At 41.0% G+C, this 26094-nt stretch overlaps 1 protein-coding gene across 11 annotated transcripts in view; it reads right to left on the bottom strand.

Annotated features, from left to right (window-relative positions):
* LOC120940381 (amphiphysin-like) overlaps positions 1 to 26094 on the bottom strand; it is a 288182-nt gene that overhangs the window by 59657 nt on the left and 202431 nt on the right. For 10 of the 11 annotated variants that reach the window (XM_040353191.1, XM_040353198.1, XM_040353200.1 and 7 more), the window contains exons 7-13: positions 23277 to 23362; positions 20156 to 20231; positions 15158 to 15240; positions 11206 to 11344; positions 7960 to 7980; positions 3185 to 3313; positions 1483 to 1596 (exon numbers count right to left, since the gene is read on the bottom strand). In XM_040353191.1, coding sequence (XP_040209125.1) covers positions 1483 to 1596; positions 3185 to 3313; positions 7960 to 7980; positions 11206 to 11344; positions 15158 to 15240; positions 20156 to 20231; positions 23277 to 23362 — 648 coding nt within the window. The remainder of the gene's footprint in view (positions 1 to 1482; positions 1597 to 3184; positions 3314 to 7959; positions 7981 to 11205; positions 11345 to 15157; positions 15241 to 20155; positions 20232 to 23276; positions 23363 to 26094) is intronic. The other variant, XM_040353192.1, reaches the window with a different exon arrangement.

The following is a 26094-nucleotide window of genomic DNA, read 5'->3' as shown; positions in this document are numbered from 1 at the left end:
TCTTCAGTGTTGTCACATGAAAGAATATAACTACGGTAAATATTTACAAAAAGGTGAGGGGTGTACTCACTTTTGTAAGATACTGTATATACTAATTCTAGCTCTATTTATTCTGTTGTCCATGCAGGGATGTCTCCTGCTTGTTAATTACCTGAGGTCAGATGCGTGCCTCCTATTTTCTTGTAACTTTTCAATGTGTAGTTTGAAGCATACTTTTAGCACAGTTCATCATTATGCCATGGCAATAAATTTGTGTTGTGTTTTATCTAGAAGCCTTGGGTGATTCCACTGCTGCCACGGACATATTGATCGATATGCTGTTTTATTTCCACTTTCATGTAAGTGTTTATAACCATTATTAAAAATCCAGTTCCTACGGTATTATGCTATGTGCCTCTTCTGTTTACCTCTCTCCATACATCGGTGTTATGGTTTGACCATTCGGGAGTAATTATCTTTTACCATTGAACATTTTCCTTTACCTTGGCGGTGGTGTCGTGTGAAGATTGAGTCCTATCCTGATACAGCCTTTGTATACATCCAGCTTGATTGACTCTCTGGGCGTAGGCTCATTTGGGTTCTATACATCTGGTAAGCCTCTGCTTTATTGGTGGCGGGTTCAGCACCAGTGTTTATCAGGCTCAAGAGAAAATCACCATTGATTTGAAACTATTCACTGTGTTCACATATCAATCAAGTTTTCTTCCACTATATATATTTGGATATTTTTCCTCTTTTTTCAGTTTTTTTATATCAGACATTTGGTTTTGGAACTATTCACTTTGTTCACTCATCCATCAAGTTTTCTCACTATATATATATTTGGACTTTTTCCCCTTTTTTATATATATTAGTCATTTGATTTCTTACCATCATATTTTTTAGCACTACTATTTGTATGTTTTATCTGTTGTTTTCCACTGTTCATTGGTTTTTGTAGGTGCTCATTTATTTGATAGTGCGGATTTTATTTGTTGTCTTATCTAGAAACCTTGAAAATGTTAGGGGATTACCATTTGTATTTCCTGGACATCTAAACATGACCATATCTGTTAAATTAATGGAAAGCGTCATATTGAGTGAGGTGCAACTGCCCAAACTGATGTTTTCGAAACTGACATTCTATTCAGCAAAACCATAAAAAAGTAAAACGACTGAACTAAAAAACTGTGTCTATACAATAATGCTTGTTCACACTTCGTCAAGGAGAGTCACTTTTCAGGGACTAATATTTTGAGTATTGTGTTCTATGCACTTGTATTGTTGCGGCACTCTATGGTTTAACCTGTCTTAGCTGCAAGTGTTAATTACTGATTTCACCTCCCATGTGTCCACTGGCATTTGTCGTCTTAGATTTTGCAATTCATCTTTGCAAAAAACTGTTGAGCCTGGCATTGTCAATTAGGCAGCAAAATATGGTAATAGAACTAGTAGCTTAACAAGTGCTACTTAAAATTTAAATAACATAGCAATACTACATACCTGAGACATGGGTGAATGGGACTGTGTTATTCCTGGTGTTGCAACCTCTGGTTTGAAAGGATCAAAGTCCAGGTCTAATAACGATTCTTCTTTCTTTTCTTCTGTTGCTTCATTCTATTGAAAAAAATAAAAAAAATAAAAGATTTCCTTTGTGAACACCTTTGTATTAATACAGAAATCTTTAACAATGTTTCTTTTGTCAGAATTTAAAGAAATTACATAAAATAAGAGTATATCCTATTAAGAAAAATAGAGTGCTATATATTATAAGATTATTTTTTAGAACAATTAATTCAAACTAAAAGTGTGCATCCAAATTCAAATCACAGGCAGACCGGTAATGCTCACACAAATAACATAAACAAGAAAAAATAATTTATCTTCAGAATTGGAAAAACAAAATACAGCAACTCAGCATCTGCAGTAACATGATTGTTTTCTGGGTATAAGATTCAACAAGGGAAAGTCACTTATGATGTAAAATAGGTGCAATGTTTAGAGACCGTGGGTTTGATTGACTAAAGACAAAGGGCTAGATTCACATAGAGTTAGGCCGGCGTATCAGTAGATACGCCGACCTAACTCGGAATCTGCGCCGACCTAAGTTTAAGTGTATTCTCAAACAGAGATACACTTAAACCTATCTAAGATACGACGGCTTGCGCCGTCCTATCTTAGGGTGCAATATTTAGGCTGGCCCCTAGGTGACGCTTCCATTGCGGTCGCCGTAGAATATGTGAATCACTAGATACGCCTATTCACGAACGTACGCCCGGCCGACGCAGTACAGATACGCCATTTACGTAACGCATTAGCAGGCCTAAAGATATTCCATCAAATAGTTGGAATAGTAATGTTAAAGTATGGCCGCCGTTCCCGCGTCGAAATTCGATTTTTTAGGTTGTTTGCGTAAGTCGTCGGTGAATAGGGATTTACGTAATTTACATCCACGTCGAAACCAATAGGCCCGTGCGGCCTACGTTGCCGCAATGCACACTGGGATATGTAGGTGGACGGCGCATGCGCCGTTCCAAAAAAACGTCAATCACGTAAGGTCAAACAAAATTAACATAAAACACGCCCCCTCAGCCTATTTTGAATTAGGCGCCCTTACACCCGCCCGCTTTAGGCTACGCCGCCGTAACTTAGCAGGCAAGTACTATGTGAATCATGTACTTGCCTCGCTAACTTACGGCGGCGTAGTGTAAAGACGATACACTACGCCGCCGCAAAGTTAGGACGGGCTATGTGAATCTAGCCCAAACAGACTGTTTACACTTTGAAAAATAATTTATCCCAAGGCTTAGTGACTAAGGTGAAGTTTTTCTTACTTCCAACATCCAACAAGTTCATCTTTAACCCTTAGGCCCCATACTAGTTTTATGATTATGAAACATATCTATTCAGCTTCAGTGCAAGTGACCCCACTACTCTGCACCTAGTATTAAGAAAACACAATTCAAGGAATTTTATCCAAGATTTTTTTTTTCTCACAAAAAAAATACATTCATAGATTTCTCACCAACTAGTCTATTTTCTTCTATATATTCACCCAGCCTAATGGCACCCATCATTTCTTGTTACAGAACTGAAGCATAAATCAAATTTGATATTCATTGTAAAGGACAGGCCAGACCTCTAAAAAATATTTCATATATACCTTATACATGTGTGTATAAATACATAAATATACATTACTAACCTGTGATGGGGTTGTCACATTGATCTCAGGGACAAAATTATCTTCAAAGAAGCTAATAATGTTTTCCTGCTGCAGTTCTTTTGATGGCGTGAGCTTCGGTAATGGAGGAACAGGAGGGCCTTTTCTCAGCTGCCAATAAAACATTCGTTATTTCATTTGTGAGACTCTTATGTCTATAATTTACCTTACAGATAGTGTATAATCGAATAACTGTATATTCTACCAACAAAGGATGGCTTAGAAAACATTCCCTTTGGAAAATACCCATGTGAGATATTATATCTGATCGCTTTTTGAACCAAAATCAAATAGGGACGTTTCTGCAGCCTAAAATGCATTGTTTTACTCTATATAATCTATAAATATCTGCACTTTATAGTTCTAGTACTTGCCTCAGTATGACAAATAAATAGTACACCTAAGATCTAGGATTTGTATTTAAATGGTGACACATTTAGATGCTTGCAAAGCAAGTTTAACTGTGAAGATGGTAAGAGTATCTATTACTGTGCAAAACAGAGAATATTAATACTCCTGACTATAGTACAGCAAAGCATTATGGGTGTTGAGGTATAACTAGTATACTGGTATCAGATATTCTAAAGCCTTTCAGTGCAACAGATCATATATACCATCATAATTCATTGGTACAACCCATATTAAGAACTGTATACATGTCAAACATAAATTAATACATACAATGTGTATATCAATATAATCTGCATCATGTTACACAGTTACATAGTAGGTGAAGTTAAAAAAATACACAAGTCCAACCTATGTGTGATTATATGTTAGTATTACTGTATATCCCTGTATATTATGGTCGTTTTTTGAAACTATCAATGCCCCCCGCTTAGACCACCACTTGTGGAAGGGAATTCCACATCCTTGCTGCTCTTGCAGTAAAGAACCCTCTATGTAGTTTGTGTCTTGTTAAACTCCCATCTGTGAAAAAGTGTTATCCCTATTGTGGGGTCACCAGTACGTTATTTGTAAATTGAAATCATATCCCCTCTCAAGCATCTCTTCTCCAGAGAGAATAAGTTCAATGCTTGCAACTTTTCTAGATACCAGTAACTAATATCCTCCAGATCCTTTATTAGCTTTGTGGCCTTCTTTAGTACTCGCTCCATTTCCAGTACATCCTTCCTGAGGACTGGTGTCCAGAACTGGACAGCATACTTCAGGTGCGGCTGGACCAGAGTCTTGTAGAGTGGGAGAATTATCGCTTTATCCCTGTAGTTAATCCATTTTTTTAATGCATGTCAATATTCTGTTTGCTTTGTTAGCAGCAGCTTGGCATTGCATGCCATTGCTGAGCCTATCATTTACTAGGACCCTCATATTCTTTTCCCTCCTAGATTAACACAGAGGTTCTCCCCCCAGTGTATAGATTGCAGTCATATTTTTGCCACCCAAATACATTATTTAAAATTCCACATTAAACCTAATTTGCCATGTAGTTGCCCACCCCAATAATTTGTTCAGATCTTCTTGTAAGGTTTCTACATCCTGGGGAGAAGTTATTGCCCTGCTAAGCTTAGTGTCATCTGCAACTACAGATATTGAACTGTTTACCCCATCCTCCAGGTCATTTAGAAACAAATTAAATAGAATTGGTTCCAGCACTGAACCCTGTGGGACCCCACTACCCACCCCTGACCATTCCGAGTATTCCCCATTTATCACCACCCTCTGAACTTGCGCTTGTTGACAGTTTTTTAACAATGTACTCACCCTATGGTCCATGCCAACGGACCTTATTTCGTACAGTAAATGTTTATTGAGAACTGTGTCAAATGCTTTTGCAAAATCCAGATACACCACGTTTTCCGGCCTTCCTTTATCTAGATGGCAATCCACCTCCTCATAGAAGGTTAATAGATTGGTTTGGCAAGAACAATTCTGCATGAATCCATGCTGATTACTGCTGATGATAACGTTTTTATTACTAAAATCTTGTATATAGTCACTTATCATCCCCTCCAAGAGATTACATACTATTGATGTTAGGCTAACTGGTCTGTAATTCCCAGGGATGTATTTTGGGCCCTTTTTAAATATCGGTGCTACATTGACTTTTTTTCCAATCCGCTGGTACCATTCCAGTCAGTAGACTGTCAGTAAAAATGAGGAACAATGGTCTTGCAATTACTTGACTGTGTTCCCTAAGTACCCTCAGGTGCAAGTCATCCGGTCCCGGTGATTTATTAATGTTAACTTTCCCAAGTTTTATTCTAATTCTGTCTTCTGTTAGCCATGAGGGTGCTTCCTGTAATGTGTCACGAGGATAAACATTGCAGTTTTGGTTACTAAAGCCACCCGATTTCCTCATGAAGACTGAGGAGAAGAACAAATTCAATACCTTCGCCATCTCCCCATCCTTTGTAACCAGATGTTCTTCCTCATTCTTTATGAGGCCAATAGTCTGTCCTCCCTTTTTTACTTTTTACATACTTAAAGAATTTCTTGGGATTTTTTTTCTCTCCTACGCTATGTGTCTTTTGTGTTCTATCTTAGGCGCCCTAATTGTACCATTACATTTCTTGATGCATTATTTATAAAGTCTGAATGCTGATTTTTTGAAGGCTTTCTCTTTTGCTTTTATATGCATATATTATAGCAATAATTTTACTTAAAGTGTATGGCCCAGATTCACAAAGCACTTACGCCGACGTATCTCGATTGCCGTGTGCGCCGTGCCTACAATCAGAGATACGCCTAAACATAGGCTTCCTACGACCGACGTAACTTGCCTAAGCCATCGTATCTTGGGCGCATTTGCCGCTCCCATTGATTTTCTATGCGCATATGCAAATAAGGGAGATACGCCGTTTCTCAAACGTACTTGTGCCTGGGGCATAATATACGTGGTTTGCGTAAGTCGTACGTCCGGCGTAAAGTTATTCCCCATATAGGAGGCGCAACTCATGCAAAGGTATGGACCATGGAACACAAGCCGTCGTATGTTTTGTCGTTTACGTTGTACGTGAATATGACTAGGCGTAGGTTACGTTCACATCGTAGGCAGTGGTTCGACGTATCTTAGGCAGTTGTTTCGACGTGATTCTGAGCATGCGCACAGGGATGTGGCCACGGGACAGAGCATGCGCCGTTCATTTTAAGTACTTCTATGGCACTTGGCCCATCATTTGCATGGGGTCACGCCTCATTAGCATGGCTCACGCCCACTTCCACCTATGCTGGCTTACGCCGAGGAAACCCAGCGTATCTTTAACCACTTCCCGCCCGGCCTATGGCCGATTTACGTCCGGGAAGTGGTTATGAAATCCTGACAGGACGTTCTAGAACGTCCTGCAGGATTTCATGCCGCGCGCGCCCGTGGGGGCGCGCATCGCGGCGATCGGTGATGCGGGGTGTCAGTCTGACACCCTGCATCTCCGATCTCGGTAAAGAGCCTCCGGCGGAGACTCTTTACCACGTGATCAGCCGTGTCCAACCACGGCTGATCACGATGTAAACAGGAAGAGCCGCCGATGGCTCTTCCTCACTCGCGTCTGACAGACGCGAGTAGAGGATAGCCGATCTGCGGCTCTCCTGACAGGGGGGGTTAGCGCTGATTGTTTATCAGCGCAGCCCCCCCTCGGATCGCCACACTGGACCACCAGGGATGCCCACCCTGGAGCACCAGGGTGGGCAAAAAAAAAAAAAAAGCCAAAAAAAAAAAAAAAAGTGTAAAAAAAAAAAAAAAAAAAAACCATAAAGAAAAAAGATGCCAGTCAGTGCCCACAAATGGGCACTGACTGGCAACAATCAGTGCTGCCACCCCAGTGTCCATCAGCGCCACCCCAGTGTCCATCAGCGCCACCCCAGTGTCCATCAGCGCCACCCCAGTGTCCATCAGTGCCACCCCACAGTGCCCATCCATGCCCAGTGCCCACCTAGCAGTGCCCATCTGTGCCACCCATAAGTGCCCATCTGTGCCGCCCATGAGTGCCCATCTGTGCCGCCTATGAGTGCCCAGTGCCGCCCATGAGTGCCCATCAGTGCCGCCTATGTGTGCCCATCAGTGCCGCCTACGTGTGCCCATCAGTGCCGCCTACGTGTGCCCATCAGTGCCGCCTATGTGTGCCCATCAGTGCCGCCTATGTGTGCCCATCAGTGTCGCATACCAGCGCCGCCAATCAGTGCCACCTCATCTGTGCCCGTCAGTACTACCTCATCGATGTCCATCAGTGCCATCTCATCGGTGCCCATTAGTGCCGCCATATCAGTGCCCGTAATTGAAAGAGAAAACTTATTTACAAAAAAATTAACAGAAAAAAATAAAAACGTAATTTTTTTTCCAAATTTTCAGCCTTTTTTTAGTTGTTGCGCAAAAATAAAAAATCGCAGAGGTGATCAAATACCACCAAAAGAAAGCTCTATTTGTGGGGAAAAAAGGACGCCAATTTTGTTTGGGTACAGTGTAGCATGACCGCGCAATTGCCATTCAAAGTGCGACAGTGCTGAAAGCTGAAAATTGGCTTGGGCGGGAAGCTGCGTAAGTACCTGGTATGGAAGTGGTTAAGAGCGAGTGGGAGCAAGTGCTTTGTGAATCCAGTGCTTGCCTCTGTGAGCAAAAGAGATACTCTACGGCGGCATAAATGCTTTTGCATTTGTTTTCTAGTTTTAATTGCATCTAAGGAGCAAAGTGAAATGTAAATGTTTACAGACACTGAACATACCGAAAAAAAAGAAAGAAGCGCTATAGTTTCTAGCCAGTTGCAAGTGAAAAATAATTAACATTAATCAACTAAAATATAACTCACCAAATCTAATAACTCTGTAATCTTTGTTAGAGAAAAAAGGCAATATTATTAATATCACTAAGGAATCCAATAATGGTTCAAAAATGTCTTGTACCCAAAAGTACACAATTAAATGCAGTATCATTATTATATTTTTAAATTTACAAGTTTTAATGTGTGCATTTTCTCATGCACACATTCCAGTTAGATTTGTGTAAGCCGCTCAATGGCTGTCCTATTTAATTAGGCTGTTATTCGCTTTGCAGTATTATTGGGGGTAGATGTAAATATCAAAATCAATGTAGGCCAATGAGGTCTATTTACCTAAAGACAGATAGACTGCTCACCTTGCAAATGAAATTGTGCTTTGCAAGGGAAATTTTCCAGCAATTTGTGAATGACATGAAGCTCTGCTAACATCCATCATCCGATTTTTGTTTTGTTTTACTTGCAAGTGATTGAGTATTCTTTGCAAAGTGAAATGCCACCACATTCAGTAAGCTTAAGGCCTCGTACACACGACCGAGGAACTCGTCGGAAAAGACACATCGTTTTCCTCGACGAGTTCCTTGTTAGGCTTGTCGAGCAACTCGACAAGCTTGCTTTGCGTACACACGGTCAAGACAAAATCTCCTCGTTCTCAAACGTGGTGATGTACAACACATACAATGGCAGGGGAAGTTCGATTCCACTGGCACAACCCTTGGGGCTGCTTTTGCTAATCTCATGTTACTGCGTGTTAAGTAAAAGTTTGGTAAGAGACGATCTGCACTTTTCAGTCTGTTACAGCATGAAAAATGTGTTATCTCCATTACAAATGCTACTTTTACTCCCATCTCATACTTTATTCTGAGCATGCGCGGGTTTCTTAGCATACACCCGCTCGAGTTTCTCGTCGAAAACCAGCCCGACGAGGAACACGACGAGGAAATTGAGACTCCTGTCGAGGAAAAAGAGAACTTGTTCGCTTTTTTCCTCGTCGAGTTCCTCGACAGTTTCCTTGATGAAAAACTTACACACGACCATTTTCCTCGGCAAAAAAGCTCTCCCACCAAGTTTCTTGATATATTCTGTCGAGTTTCTCGGTCGTGTGTACGAGGCCTCAGAGAAAATTCCCTTGCAAAGTGAAAAGCCAATTTGCCTTTATTAAATCAACTCCAATGTCTTGGATCAAATTCACACAGTGTAATCAGATTCATATATAAAGGAAATTCATATATAAAGAAAATCAAAATGCATATTCTGTTTTACCTCAGCTGGCTTTTAAGGGTGTCCTTTAATATATTTAGGCAATAGGACTTTATATTAAAATGAGGGTTGTTTTTGAAAAGGGAAGACTCGTTATTTTAAAATTAGAATTGATTATTTATTAAGTCCAGTATAGAGAGAATTAAGTACAGTTGGAATAGTGAAAAGAGTAGATAAAAACAAATGTCTGTTAGAATTATCAACACTTTTGATAATTAGGTTCAGAGTTGATCTATGTTTACAGTGCAGAGCTCCTGACACAAAGAAGGATGCTCTACCTCCTTTACATTAACAAACACTTTAGCCCTCAAACTAACTCTCCCTGTAACACTCAAGCCTCGTACACATGCTCGGTTTTCTCGGCAAGAACCAGCAAGAAAAACTGCTGGCAGAGCTTTCTTGCAGAGTAAACCGAGCGTGTGTACGAGGCTTTCAGGTTTCTCGTCTGGAAATCTGGCCCAAATCTCGACGAGAAAAATAGAGATCCTGCTCTCTATTTTCTCGTCGAGATTCTTGTCGGCCTGTTTCCCGACGAGAAACCCGAGAGTGTGTATACTTAACTTTCGCCGTGGAAACCCGCGCAAGCTCGAAATGACTTTGACGCATGCACGGTAGCTTCCACGGCATAGGTAGGGTGAAGCAAGATGGCGGCAACGCCATCGAATGTGATGAAAGCATTCTCGTCATACACAATGACGTCACCTCGTTCTTGCCTTTCAAGAGAATCGTGGTTCTTTTGAAAGGTCTGTGTGTACACTCGGGAGGCAAGAGATTCTTGCCAAAAATCTCGTCGGGAAAAACAGCGTTTTTTTCCTGATGAGATTCTTGCCTATGTGTACAAGGCCTAACACTAACCTTACGTGCATAACCTGTTGTTTGAATACTTACCTCTTGTGTTCCTAGATCCTCTGCACAAAGCACCATCCTTTACAGTATCAAAATACATCAGAAACAAAGTCCTGGCACTAAAATCTACTGCTTCAAGAAATTAAACTCTATTTTTCAAATAAAATGGGTTTGAATTACCAAAGAGGCAAAAAGATTCACTTATCACATGAAGACCTCAAGAATATTGAAAATCCGGTGTTCAAGAGCCCAGTTCCTTTAACACCTAAAACAAAGTCTGCCTGTGTAGAAGAAGCATATCTTGCTTTAACCATGCAAACAATCTTGCAGGTAATCAAATGCACAGCCATGCAGATAGTTCAGTTTGTACAGTATAAAATTATTATGATCTCCTAATTCCTCCCATTGCTCATTTATTCAGTGTTGGCTTGTTTGAAACCTGTAATAATATAATACCTTCATTGGGCTGCTCAAGTATAGCACATATGGGACGTAAAGATGTGAAGTCGTTTTTTTGTATTTTCTCTAAATGAAAGATTTATTATCTAGCCTGCAGTTAGCTCTTCCATATGCTGAAGGATAGCATCTGACAGCTGTCAAAAACGATTAATGAGCTGCTTCACAAATAATAGAATCCTACACATCAATGATCACTACCTATTTCCCATGCAAATAGAACCTATAAATAATATATATTGGACTCCACTTAAAGTGGAACTAAACTCTCACAATCAACATTGACTGTTTTAATACGTATGCTGCTAGCATTAGTAAATAGACAGAAAAGTAAATTATATTTACTTGCTTTAAACTTTTATTTTATTGAATTTTTTTACATTTCTTCAATTGCTTTCTGGTTTCTTGCTTAGGCCAAAACAAAGTCATACAACTTAAACCTTCATGGGTATTTTATTTAATATGGAGGAGGGGCTTGCTCAGCTAAGCACATCATGCATACCTGAGCTAACGGCAGGTGGTTTCCAAGAAGTAAATGCTACATGAATCATATGCCTTTACTTAATATGGCTAGAAATTCTAGTGGGTGTTTATCAAAGTGATTTTTCAACCAAATGAAGCATGGATAGATTGGTGAGTTTGCTTTAAATATTAAAAATAAAGATAGTGTTTTCAGCTTGTGGTGCTCAGATACAGTTAAGTTTGCCTTTAACATACCTGTGATGGAGATTTAGGCCTTGCAGGTGCCGGAGATGCAGGGGCTAATGTATGGTTTGGACTTGCTAATGGACTTGGGATCTGTGTAACTTCTTCAGGTGGCGATGGAGTTTTTGCAATGCGAAGGGGTCCAGAATCACTAAAACATAAAAAGTAGGTAAAAAGTAGGCTTGGTAAGAGAAGTTTATCAGCTTGGTTATAATACCATATTTGAAAGAAAAAAAAGACGTTGTGATAGGCCATTTTTATGGTAATGTTGTACAGTGATGAAAATAAGTATTTGAAGCCCTGCTATTTTGCAAGTTCTCCCACTTGGAAATCATGGAGGGGTCTGAAATTGTTATCGTAGGTGCATGTCCACTGTGAGAGACATAATCAAAAAAAAAAATCCAGAAATCACAATGTATGATTTTTTTAACTATTTATTTGTATGATACAGCTGCAAATAAGTATTTGAACACCTGAGAAAAACAATGTTAATATTTGGTACAGTAGCCTTTGTTTGCAATTACAGAGGTCAAACGTTTCTTGTAGTTTTTCACCAGGTTTGCACACACTGGAGGAGGGATTTTGGCCCACTCCTCCACACAGATCTTCTCTAGATCAGTCAGGTTTCTGGGCTGTCGCTGAGAAACACGGAGTTTGAGCTCCCTCCAAAGATTCTCTATTGGGTTTAGGTCTGGAGACTGGCTAGGCCACGCCAGAACCTTGATATGCTTCTTACAGAGCCACTCCTTGGTTATCCTGGCTGTGTGCTTCGGGTCATTGTCATGTTGGAAGACCCAGCCTCGACCCATCTTCAAAGCTCTAACTGAGGGAAGGAGGTTGTTGCCCAAAATCTCGCAATACATGGCCCCGGTCATCCTCTCCTTAATACAGTGCAGTCGCCCTGTCCCATGTGCAGAAAAACACCCCCAAAGCATGATGCTACCACCCCCATGCTTCACAGTAGGGATGGTGTTCTTGGGATGGTACTCATCATTCTTCTTCCTCCAAACACGGTTAGTGGAATTATGACCAAAAAGTTCTATTTTGGTCTCATCTGACCACATGACTTTCTCCCATGACTCCTCTGGATCATCCAAATGGTCATTGGCAAACTTAAGACAGGCCTTGACATGTGCTGGTTTAAGCAGGGGAACCTTCCGTGCCATGCATGATTTCAAACCATGACGTCTTAGTGTATTACCAACAGTAACCTTGGAAACGGTGGTCCCAGCTCTTTTCAGGTCATTGACCAGCTCCTCCCGTGTAGTCCTGGGCTGATTTCTCACCTTTCTTAGGATCATTGAGACCCCACGAGGTGAGATTTTGCATGGAGCCCCAGTCCGAGGGAGATTGACAGTCATGTTTAGCTTCTTCCATTTTCTAATGATTGCTCCAACAGTGGACCTTTTTTCACCAAGCTGCTTGGCAATTTCCCCGTAGCCCTTTCCAGCCTTGTGGAGGTGTACAATTTTGTCTCTAGTGTCTTTGGACAGCTCTTTGGTCTTGGCCATGTTAGTAGTTGGATTCTTACTGATTGTATGGGGTGGACAGGTATCTCTTTATGCAGCTAATGACCTCAAACAGGTGCATCTAATTTAGGATAATAAATGGAGTGGAGGTGGACATTTTAAAGGCAGACTAACAGGTCTTTGAGGGTCAGAATTCTAGCTGATAGACAGGTGTTCAAATACTTATTTGCAGCTGTATCATACAAATAAATAGTTAAAAAATCATAAATTGTGATTTCTGGATTTTTTTTTTTGATTATGTCTCTCACAGTGGACATGCACCTATGATGACAATTTCAGACCCCTCCATGATTTCCAAGTGGGAGAACTTGCAAAATAGCAGGGTGTTCAAATACTTATTTTCCTCACTGTATGTTCTTCCCACTGAAAAGCTGTAGTGTTGCAAACACATATCAACATTCTTTAGATTAGCACTTAAAATATATACTTTGCATTACACGGTTATTCTATTCACTACTTCAGTTTTATATTCCTCTATCAGCAGAAATGGTAAACTCTATTAGCAGGCATCTTGTAGTAGCATATTAAAAAGGGCAGCAAAACCTGGAGGCTAGCAACAATGTTTTTTTTTCCTAAATTACTAAGGGTCCACTGGATGTCGAATTTACAATATACTAGAAGCTACATTTATTTCCCCATGGAAAAATAGCACACTGACACTTCAAGTCCCAGCTACTACCGAGCACCAAACTAGACTACATGTTTTAAATTGCATGATTGAGAATTTGATATTCAATCATACAAGAAAAGGACAGCTAAACAATGCTTTTACTCAGGTATGGCAGTTCACTCACCATCGTTCTCTGTTGCAACATTAAAGAAACAAAATTATTTTGTGTTAAGCAGCAACTCCAGGCAAGATGTGAAACCAATCAGTGAATTGCCAATGCTACCCAGAAAACTCTGCATCAAAGCAATTTACTTGAAAGTGACACTATCGCAAGGCTGCTACTGGCTTCCTGAAGGAAATGCTATTTGCCATGCTATGTCTGAACAAACATACCCAGTACAAGCATGCTGTAAGTGTTGGAAAAGATTCAGGGGCAGATCCACAAAGAAATTACGCCGGCGTATCTCTTGATACGCCGCGTAATTTCAAACTTTGCTCGTTGTATCTTTGTTTTGTATCCACAAAACAAGATACGACGGCATCTTGGCTAGATCCGACAGGCGTATGTCTTAGTACGCCGTCGGATCTAAGCTGCAATTTTTTCGGCGGCCGCTAGGTGGAATTTCCGTCGAATTCCGCGTCGAGTATGCAAATTAGCTATTTACGGCGATCCACGAACGTACGTCTGGCCGGCGCATTGTTTTCACGTCGTTTGCGTTCGGCTTTTTCCGGCGTATAGTTAAAGCTGCTATTATGAGGCGTACTCAATGTTAATTATGGCCGTCGTTCCCGCATCCAATTTTGAATTTTTTACGTCGTTTGCGTAAGTCGTTCGCGAATAGGAATTTGCGTAGAATGACGTCACCGTCGTAAGCATTGGCTGGTTCCGGTTTAATTTCGAGCATGCGCACTGGGATACCCCCACGGACGGCACATGCACAGTTAAAAAAAAATGTCGTTTACGTCGGGTCACGACGTATTTACATAAAACACGCCCCCATTACATCCATTTGAATTCCGCGCCCTTACACCGCCAGAGATACACTACGCCGCCGTAACTTACGGCGCAAATTCTTTAAGGATTCAAAATAAAATAAATAAGTTACAGCGGCGTAGTGTATCTTAGATACGCTGCGCCCGGCACAAAGGTACGTGGATCTGCCCCTCAGAGTTCCTCATTCTGGGTCACCAACTCAGATACCACTGAAGTCAGAGCATGACAGCCAGGGAGATAGCATTCTTCAAAGGAGAGTTCAGCAACGTCAGCCTCCATGATTCTTATATGAAAACATGGTTTATGGTTATTATTTAAGGGACTGTGGTTTTGAACAAGCCCCAAAACAGTGGCAGTAATATTCCAAAATATTCCATCTGGTTATATTTCAATTTGTTTGAAGTTGTTTAGTAAGATGTTGTCTTTTTGGCATTCATGTTCATCTGTTCATATTTTTACAATAACCATAACCCATGTAATGATTTGATAAATTATCTTAAATATTAAAATGTCAGAAACAAAATCAATGAAATTAACATTGGGTAGAATGCTATGCCTCTGGTTGGATTTTAACCACAATGGAGGACATAAAATAAAAAATAAAAAAAATAAAAGATTTCTGCAGTCAAATAAATACATGTATTATATAGTAAAACATAATGTACATTTTAAGTAACTACTTGTGAATCTTTTAAATTAAATTAACCAGACTGCAATTTGAATCCCAATTAAGGGCTTAAATTGAATGTAAAATAAATACATTTTATACAACACTGTATCTTTTTAGTATTGCAATACAAACTGTTATCATATTTTTAAAACTGTACCTACCTTGGTGCTCCTTGAATTGTAAAAGCTTTATCAGCATGCTGATCTCCTAATGTGTTCATAACTTCAAATAGTTTGTGACACAGCTGCCAACAAAGAGAGAAAATAAACCATTTTCAATCAACTTTCAACTGTATACTGAGAATGAGAGATTAAATTATTATTTTTTTTTTTCAAAATTGTTAGGTTATGAGGATATATATATATATAGATAGTTTCAATCTCCCCAAAGGAGACACAAACAGCTATAAAAACCAGAGACACATTTTAACCCTTCCCAACTCTATAAAAAAAATGCTTTAAAGCGGTAGTAAACATCGCTGGAACACTAGTGCCTACAGGTAAGCTTATAATAAAGCTTACTTGTAGATACAAGGAATATCTCCTAAATGTGCACCATTTAGGATATATTCTTTGTCTCTTCAACCAGTGACGTCACTAGCACATTCGCCCTCAAGGGATGGCATACTCATGTTGTCCCTTTAGAGCTCTATGCTGTGGCTGTGACTCCAGCGCAGTGATGTCATCGGCTTGGCCGTTTGATGACTGGAGCCCACAAACCCAGAAGGAAGACCAGGTGAAGATGGAAGTCCTGTCAATGGTAACAACACGCTGCTGGAGGGCTTCATTTTCAGGTAAGTATTTTCATAATGTGATATGCAATGCATACTAGCACATTATAATATTACTTTGCAGGATGATTTATTTTTTTGAATGGGTGAAAATTTACTACTGCTTTAAATACACTTTAATCCTCGAAAAGGACAGTATAGCGGTTCCTTTGATAATTTTCCAGACCCTCCCAAAGGTTTTCCCAGATACTTCCCTCTGGCAATAGACCTTTTTATTTTCATATTCTTACTATTACTTGTTTGGCTTAAAGACTTGCCCCTATCTTTTCTTTCTCTTTACATCTTTTCTTATGTTTCTTCTTCTCCTTTATTCCCCGTTTATACCCTACTACGCCAACTCACTATTCCTATAATTATAAGTCCTGACACTCCACATTTTACTGCTTTTATTTACCCTATGACCTATATGTGCAATAATCGCTATTACCATTCATTTTATTTATTTTTTTCTATGCTTTTTATATGTATTTTTATTTTTTTGGGGCTTTCAATTATATATCTCATTTGCTATATTTGCACGTTATGTTCCTGAATCTCGATATTTCCTTCCTCTAAATACACTTTATTTAATTTCTTATTTAGAATTTGGCTTGTAATTTACTAAAATAATATGAATACAATAACTAATGTTAAAGTAGAACTATAAGCAAAAACTTTTTCGTTCATTTTGGTAGAGTAAGTGAGGATTAAAACCCCTGTCCGATTTTTTGTTTCTATCTGTGTCACATTGGAGAGATTCGCCTTCACTTCCTGTTCCATAGCCAAACAGGAAGTGGGGGAAATCCCTGCAAATTAAGGGAATTCCTTGGTGACCCCCATGTCAAATGAATTAGTGTCCCCATTGGAAGAGCTCCCCTCTTTTATTTTTCTGGGGACAACCCAAAATGTGGGGTTTTCTTTTACTTTTAAAGATAATGGTAAACAGGACAAACAGAGAGAGTGGACACAGACAGCAGGAAAAACTGACAAGTGTTCGAATCCCTCTCCACTCTATCCAAAACGTAAAAAAAGTTTTGCCTTTAGTTATACTTAATTTCTTTATGTATCTATTGTACACTTAGAAGTATTTTACATCCTGTGTAATCTGTAAAAGAATTTCCCTACCAAAATAATGGTATAGTATTGCTTTCCTGTTTATATGATGATTTTGATTAGGACAAAAAGGCAAAAACATTGGTTTGGCTGTTTGCTGGTGCAGTCAGTGAGAAAAGAAATGCGGTCTTGCCCACTCTCAAGCCTCGTAGACACACGCTCGGTTTACTCGGCAAAAACCAGCAAGAAAACTGCTGGCAGAGCTTTCTTGCCGAGTATACTGAGCGTGTGTACGAGGCTTTCAGGTTTCTCGTCAAGAAAACTGCCTAAAATCTCAACGAGAAAAATAGAGAACATGTGCCCTATTTTCTTGTCGTTATTCTTGGCAGTGCTTTCCTGCCGAGAAACCAGAGCGTGTGTATACTTACCTGTCCCCCTGTAAACCCGCGCATGCTCGAAAGGACTTTGACGCATGCGCGGTAGCTTCCTAGGCATTGGTATGGTGCAGCAAGATGGCGGCGACGGCATGATGTCACCGCATTGTTGCCTTCCAAAAGAACTGCGGTTCTTTTGAAAGAAGTGTCTGTACACTCGGGCGGCAAGAGATTCTTGCTAAGAATCTAGTTGTGAGATTCTGGCCCGTGTGTACAGGGCTTCAGGGACTTTTTTATACCCCTACAGAAAAATATGTAGTTTGAGCATTTCTGTTGATTTAAGACTGATGTCTTTTAATTTTTCATTCAGCGTGCGTGTTTTTTATTTTTTTCTTATCCTTGTATCATCATAATTCTCTACAAAAGATGTGTAGCCAAAAAATGTTTCTAGAAAGCTCAGCTGAGTAAAGCAATAAAAAATAATGTGCCGTTTTATTTTTCTTATACATGCACTGTTTACATATGGCACAGCTGGGAGGCTTGAATTAAGTTAAGCAATAAATATGCAGAGTTTTTGCTCAGTATAATGCATGCGTTCAAATAAGGAATAGATTTTAAAGTAATGCCAAAATGCCAGCTTCTCAATAAATAAGCAAGTAACACAGGCAGCTAATTTAAAATGGAGCAAATCGTTCTCCAGGGAGAAATATTTTTCCCATTGTTTTCATAAACCTTCAGAACGTACAGGCATAGGAGATGTTAAACTTGGCAGTTTGCAAATAAATCCCAACAGTCCTGTAATGACTTTCATGCTTGTAGACAGAGTTACAAGGCAGAAGAAATTCAATTGTTTCCAAGCTAAACACCGAGGCCCAGATTCACGTACAGCAGCGTATCTTTGTGCGGGCGTAGCGCATCTCATATGCGCTACGCCGACGTAACATAGAGATTCAAGGCCAGTATTCATAAAGCACTTGCTCCCTAAGTTACGGCGGCGTAGCGTAAATAGGTCGGCGTAAGCACGCCTAATTCAAAGTAGGCAGGTAGTGGGCGTGATGTATTGAAATGAAGCGTGACCCCATGTAAATGAAGGGCCGAATGAATGGCGCATGTGCAGATAAGGCCATTTTAGTGCATTTTTTAAAGCTTTATTTTTTCTTCATTGTATACTATTACTATGTGCTAAAGCATGCCATGCATGGGTGTGAACAGAAACCACAGGACATAAGGCAAATTGCCTTATTATTACATTGGGCCATGTATGTCAATGATGCTGGTGTGAACAAACCCTAGATGTGCTGATACAAGATAAATCCGGGTATTGAATAGCCGATACAAACATACGATTCTTAGGGCCCTTTCACATGTGTGGTATGTCTGTATTTCATCCATCCGTTTTCGGATGAAATACAGACATACATGTATCCCTATGCGATCTCATCATTCCCCGCTATGGTCCCATTCTGCAGACGGAGGAAAATCCTATTTTTCCATCCGTCTGTATATCGGATCGGGTGAACACGGATTGACATGAACATCCGCTGACACCTGATCTCATCATTCTCCGCTATGGTTCCATTCTGCAGATGGAGGAAAATCCTATTTTTCCATCCATCTGCGGATCGGATCGGGTGAACACGGACTGACGGTCTGTTCATCCAATCCCCCCATAGAGGAGAGCGGAGATCTGACAGGGCTGTCCTGTCATCTGCTGGCTCAGCTGGGATCAACGGAGCGATCCCCGCTGAGCAAGCGGATATTAAAGGAACAGATCCTCACGGCATCCGTCAGTGTGAAAGGGCCCTTACTGGTGAGTGCATGCAGTTTTCACATGACCACTTTCTCTTGTCATCCCCATAATATGCAGGTTTAGCATGAGTTCTTGCCATCTAAATCAGTCAGATTTGGCCCTGGATGTTCAGACTGCTTGCAGCCCAGAAATGTCAGACATCTTTATCTTTGTAAGCAAAATGGTAATGTTGTAAAAAAAAAATGACACATGACCATAAAGTTGAAGAAAGAACCCACCTAGTATCCTCAGCACCCTAAACCCAAAGCTGATCTAGAGTAGGGCAAAACAATTCTAATAGAATCCTCATTAAAAAATTCTCGTAACGAATTTATAATATGAACAACTACCTACTGGAGTGTCACAATTATTACAATTTATTTTAAAACAGGAATGGTTCGATCTTGTGCACAATACCTAAATACCCTACTCACAGGGGCACTACCTCATAAATTCTCCTGTTTATCATCATACAGTATGTTGTGTTTACTGTATTATACTGTACACAATATGCCCTTCCAGAGAAACCTATATAGAAAAATGAAAAAGTGACTGTCCATAAGATTGAGCCATCATCATTTAAAAATAAAAATAAATCATTATAACATTCAAGTAAAAAAACAATTCTGCATACCGGGCTTTGCCAAAAAACACATGGAGGTGCTGAAAATTATTATTTTTACAGAACACAAGTTTAACATTGAGGAGAGAATTTATGACCTTATGTAAATTAATTGCTTTATAGTGTAATTTTGTCAATTGTAGTTTAACTTATTTACACGCCATCTTTTATTATGCAATTTACATTTTATTTGTTTCAAAATCTTGTAGTTTTTTTTATATACTGTATTTGTTTGGCTGATAAAGATGTATAGCATTGAGAAATTTTTATTGCCCTCTCTGGATGTGTGCATAAAATTCAACAACAAAATAAAAACTTTTCAATAATACCTTTTTATAATTTTCAAAAAGTAAAAGACTTTATTTTCCACCATAAAATCTCTACACAGGCCCTCTCAACATATCGTTATATTGGTGCTTTCAGTTCTTATTCTAAAAACCAAACCAACCATCTAAAACTCATGAAACAAAATCACGTGCTACTATAACAGATCAATTATTAATATATACAGATATATTTCATCTTTAAATATTTCAACCAAATACTACTCACCCCTGTGATTTCCTTATGAAATTTTGACTCCAGCCCAGATATGTTTTTAAATGTGTTCACATAGAAACCAATTCGTCTGATTTTCAATAAACATAAAACAGAGAAAAAATGTTACTGTATATTTTGTGAGACTGTCATATCGTATATAATATTGATAACATTTCCCATAATGTATATATATTGTGTATTAGTTGTTGTATGGTTAGGAACAGTTCATCTTTGCAGTAAGGATGAAGGTGGACCCCCATGGGTTCAGAGTGAATATATCACCACCAAAGACATAAATGGCTGTTGGTGCATCAATCTATCAAGGTACCCAGACTCCAGTAATGCCTGGCCATGTAAGCTAGAGAGCTAGGAATAGTTTTAAAAACAGACTGGACAGCCTCCCTGGCTGCTCTGCCCTCTGTAACCACTTCAGCCCCAGAAAGTTTTACCCCCTTAATGACCAGCATTTTTTGTAATTTGGCACTGCGACGCTTTAACTGACAATTGCGCGGTCGTGCGAAGATGTAACAAAACAAAATTGACATCTTTTTTTTCCCACAAATAGAGCTTTCTTTTTTGGCATTTTATCACCTCTGCATTTTTTATTTTTAGGGCTATAAACAAAAAAAGAGTAATAATTATGAAAACAACAATGTTTTTTACTTTTTGCTACAATAAATATCCCCCAAATAAAAAATAAAAAAATAAAATTCCTCCAGTTAAGGACAATATGTATTCTTCTACTGCATTTGGTAAAATTGCAATAAGCGTATATTGATTGGTTTGCACAAAAGTATCACTGCCAGGGAAGGGGTTAACACTAGGGGGCGATCAAGGTGTTAAATGTGTTCCCTAGGTGTGTTTCTAAGGCCACTTTCACACTGAGGCGCTTCTAAACTGTCAGTATAAACACTGGGCGCTGAAGAGTTTTTCTGATGCTTTTGAAGAGCTTTCCATTCATTTATATGGAGAGGGGAGTTTTTCACAGCCCTGCCAGCACACTGCCCCAGTGTGAAAGCATTCATTGATTTTAATGTAAATAGGTTTTTGTGAGCTTTTTAGGCACTGTTTTTAGCGTGAAAGTGCCTGAAAGCGCCTCAGTGTGAAAGTAGCCTAACTGTGAGGGGATGTGACTGACTAGAGGAGGAGAACAAGCTGAAAAAGCAGCAGTTGGAGTGCTAGCAATTTAGCCAAACTAGCATTCAGCCGCTGAGCATGTGGATGGCTGGGACCTAATTTCTTTCAACGGTTTAACAACTGTGGTAGGGAAATTTGCCTGCTACAATTCTACACCTTGATTCCTCTCAGTGCAGGTCTCTGAGAGGACTGAAGGTATAGTGGGGTTGGAGATCCCAGCTGAACAAGCGTGCCCCACAGCCACGTGCTGAGGATGCACCGTGTCCACGACCAGCACTGTTGGCTGTAGACACAGAGCCTACTTGCCCTCTTTTAGTGGCCTCTGAGCATCTGCCTCTCCTTGGTGGCCTTCCAGACATACTGTACAATTAGATTAGCAAAACAACGCCTGAAGTTTACTAAAAACAGTACACCAGGAATGGCCTGCAGTCAGGTATAGGCTTGGCTGGACTAAAATGCAGTGGATATATATGTATGAGACTGTATATATATTTTATGCACTGCAGATCACTGAATCATCTGCCTGCCTGCCTGAAAGTGTCTTTGAACACGTACACCAGGAATGGCCTACAGTCAGGTATAGGCTTGGCTGGACTAGAATGCAGTATATATATATTTTATGCATGGCAGCTTACTGAGTCGCCTGCCTGCCTGAAAGTGTCTTTGAACATGCACTCCAGGAATGGCCTACAGTCAGGTATAGGCTTGGCTAGACTATATATATACAAGCCTGTATATATATATATATATATTAAATGCACTGCAGCTCACTAAGTCGCCTGCCTGCCTGAAAGTGTCTTTGAAAATGCACTCCAGGAATGGCCTACAGTCAGGTATAGGCTTGGCTACACTATATATATATATATATACACAAAAGGAATGCAACCTGCCCAATAACCGCCTCATCTGTGAGATGCCCAGCAGGTGGAACTCAATGTTGGCAATGCTGCAGCGGCTGTAAATTCAGCAGAGGGACATCAATGAATACCTGTGCGAGTATGGCACCAGGACAGGGTCAGGGGAGCTTGGCTTTTTTCGCCACGCCGGTGGCTACTGATCAAGAATGCATGCACTGTCCTGTCACCATTTGAGGAGGCCATGAGGATGGTGAGCAGTGACAGTGCATGCATCAGTGATACTGTCCCTCTTGTCTACCTGTTGGAGCACACATTGCGTGGAATAATGGACAGGGCACTTGAGGCAGAACAGAGGGATGAAGAGGAGGACTTCCTTACCTCTCAAGTCCCCCTTTATCCAGACAGTATTCCTGCAGGCCCGCCGCTTACACAGGAAGAGGAGGAGGATTGTGTCAGCATGGAGGTGGAGTCTAGTACTCAGCATCAGCAGCACTCTTCAAGGGATCGTTTACAGTCCCCAGAAAATGGACTTGTACGTGGATGGAAGGAGGTGGCTGCGGTTCAAGTCACCCTTAGTGACCCAGAGGACTCCAGAACGAATGCCTCAGCAAACCTACGCTGCATGGCCTCCCTAATCCTGCAAAGCCTGAGAAAGGACCCTCGGATTCATGGTATCAAGGAGAGGGATCACTACTGACTGGCATCCCTTCATGATCCACATTACAAGGGTAAGGTTGCAGAAATTATCCAGCCTTTGCAGAGGGAGCAGAGGATGAAACATCTTCAGGAGGCCTTGCAGAAAGGTTTGTGCAATGCGTTTCCAGAGCCTGGGAGGTTACAATTTTTGCTGTAATATTTTTCAGCAGTTCCTGCGCTCAAAAAGAGTATCTGTTAGGCTTTACAGTGTTTTTGCTGTAATATTTAGCAACAGGGCTCGTTCCTGCACTCAACTAGAGTATCTGTGAGGGGGTTGCAGTGTTGTGGCACGACCACCACCGTCTAAGGCCTAATTTTGCATGTAATTCAGGAATTTTGCTTTAAATTTGTATCTCCTTTCACAATAAACAATGTAAACAAATGACATTGCATGATAGGTTCCCTTGTCCAAGTAGGTTTATTCCAGAAATTTTGACCAGTACCTGGACCATAATGAAGGCAGCTCCTCTTGTAAGTCTAAATTGAAATCTTCAAATACTTTTTGTGCCTTTTGAAATTCCTCTTCTGCCTAAAATAAGTATGAAAATAGAATTACACGCAACACCCAAATAAACAGTTTAATTGCATACAGTATGTACTTTACAGATTATACTGTGAGGCGCACACTTATAAAGTTAGAACACCTAGCAACAATCCATCCTGCAATGGCCACATTGTTTGCAGGAAGTAATAAATACAATTAAAATGACATTAATTATTTAAAATAAAATAGATGCAAACACACCTAGGGACTAACAACATAATATAACAAAGCAATTCACACTACAGTTTTATTTAAAGTGTATTTCTAGAAAAAAAATTGTTTTATTTTTTTCCTAAATAGAGAGGGCGGCATTAGACCAATATGTCAGGTTTTATTGCTGTCTGTGTACCCATTTAAAAGATTCACACTTTCTGTTTGTTCTCGTGATCATTGTCACAAGAACAGAAAATGAAGGGAAATCCTAAATTTTGGAGTTGAAAAAATAGATAAGACAAAATCTTCCAAGGATGAGACCTTGTTTGAAGACAACTGTCCAGGAGGGCTATTCCTACCTACCTTGGGGGATTTTCTATAAACTCCTGCTGCATCTTTGGGACAGGAGGTAAACAGAAATGTCCCTAATGGTACAAAGACAAAAATGAAACCAAAAGGGATGATAAACAGAACTAAAATAAGCAGTTTGGGCTATACATACACTTATTACATACACTTATTAAAAATTTAAAAATATTTGGCTCAGTATAACCCCAAAAGAAAGGCCTTGCACAGGTAACACCTTAATCAGCCAGCAATCATCAGCAAATCATGAAGAATGTGATTCCTCTCATATCTTCTATGATTAAGCCCATTGGGTGACACATCAGAGAGTTTTGCCTGTGAAAAACATCAGTGTGCAGTCTTTATTTTGGATTTTGCTGAGCCATGTGTGAAGGAGTATCAGTTTCCAAGCCAGGCCTAATTCCAGCATATGAGGGAAGTGCTTGGATGGTTAGAGTGGTGCACTTTTCTTTGAATCTACAAACACTAAAATAAATTAATAAAGGTTTAGGGCACTAAAACGCAAGCTTCTTGGATCATTGTCCCCATGCCTGGCACAGCAACTTTGTATATGTACAGGCCCGGATTCACATACATCGGCGCATATTTATGCGGGCGTAGCGTATCTAATATACGCTACGCCGATGCAGCACACAGATGCAAGCACTGGATTCACAAAGCACTCGCTCCCACTCGCTCCTAAAGATACGCTGGGTTTCCTCGGCGTAAGCCAGCGTAGGTGGAAGTGGGCGTGAGCCATGCTAATGAGGCCTGACCCCAAGCAAATGATGGATTGAGCGTCATAAAGATACGAATAACGTACAGCACATGCACCATCCTGTGGACGCATCCCAGTATGCGCAGAATCACGTCAGAACTACTCCCTAAGATACGTCGAATCACTGCCTACGACGTGAACGTAACCTACGCCTAGTCATATTCACGTACAACGTAAACGACAAAAGATACGACGGCTTGTGTTCCCTGGTCCATACCATTGCATGAGTTGCACCTCCTATATGGGGAATAACTTTACGCCGGACGTACGACTTACGCAAACCGCGTATATTACGCGCCGGGCGCAACTACATTTGTGAATCGGCGTATCTCCCTCATTTGCATATGTGCATAGAAAATCAATGGGAGCGGCATCCTATCTGGTGTGTAGCATGTGTGGGGGTGGAATGGAACATGTGACAAGTGTGTGGCTCCACCAACATGTGAATGTTTTGTGTCATCCACAGATGTGCAGGAGGGAGCTGGGCCATCATCTGCCGGTGGCCATTCCACACCATCCCCCGAACATCAGTCTGAGTCTGACCCCCTTGGAAGCTGTGAGTCATCGGTGGAGGGGAGTGGCCACACCTCTCCTCAGGGGGTGGTTGAGGAGGAGACGGTGACCAGTGACAATGTGGTTTTCCTCTACTTGGAGGAGTCTCCCCCTTTGGCCGGGACCACTCAGACCTCCACCTCCATCAGGGGTAGCCCCTCAGGGTCCTCCCCCAAAAGGTATTCCCCCTCAAGGGGCTCCCCTTCTAGACGGCCCCAAGCCTCTCCTGGCCCCAGGAAGGCTACCAGGAAGACTAGGGAGGTGCCTGAGTTCCTCCCGGAACATCTCAAGAGGGAACAGGCCCGCCAGACCCGACATCTGGGTGAGGTTGCCGTCCAGATGCGGCGAGTGGCAGACAGCATGGCCTTCTCTGCCAACATCAATGAGAGTGTCCAGGATGTCAACGCCAACTGTGCTGCTGTGGTCACCTGCCTGGGGGATCTGCAGGCCACCACAGCAGGCCTTGTGGCAGAGGTTCAGACCCTGGCTGAGGCCGTACTGGACAATACTGCTGCCATCCAGGCGGAGGGGAGGCAGTCAAGGCTGCTGCAGGCCGAGACCAATGCGGTCCTCACCCGCATCGCCCTGGCGTTGGAGGGCAGGCAGCCAGCAAGGGAGAGACCAGGGGTTGCTCCTCCTCCTCCTGGTTCACCCCCCCACCTGATGCTCCTAACATGCAGTTAAGGAGCCGGGGCTGTGGCACCAGACGTGGGCCACAACAGGGCAAATGAGTGTTTTTTTTTTGTTGGATGCTCAGGTTATGAGTTTTTTTGGTTTTTAGACCCAGCACACGGTCAGTAGTGCAGGCTACAGTGTGACTGGTGTGTGAATGTGGGGGTGACACTCCTGCCGGCAAAGGGGTGTCACCCTCGGTCGTCGGGGAGAAGTT

This window comes from Rana temporaria, chromosome 5 (assembly GCF_905171775.1).
Source record: "Rana temporaria chromosome 5, aRanTem1.1, whole genome shotgun sequence".
Classification (NCBI taxonomy): domain Eukaryota; kingdom Metazoa; phylum Chordata; class Amphibia; order Anura; family Ranidae; genus Rana; species Rana temporaria.
This window is presented reverse-complemented; position numbering and strand designations above follow the sequence as displayed.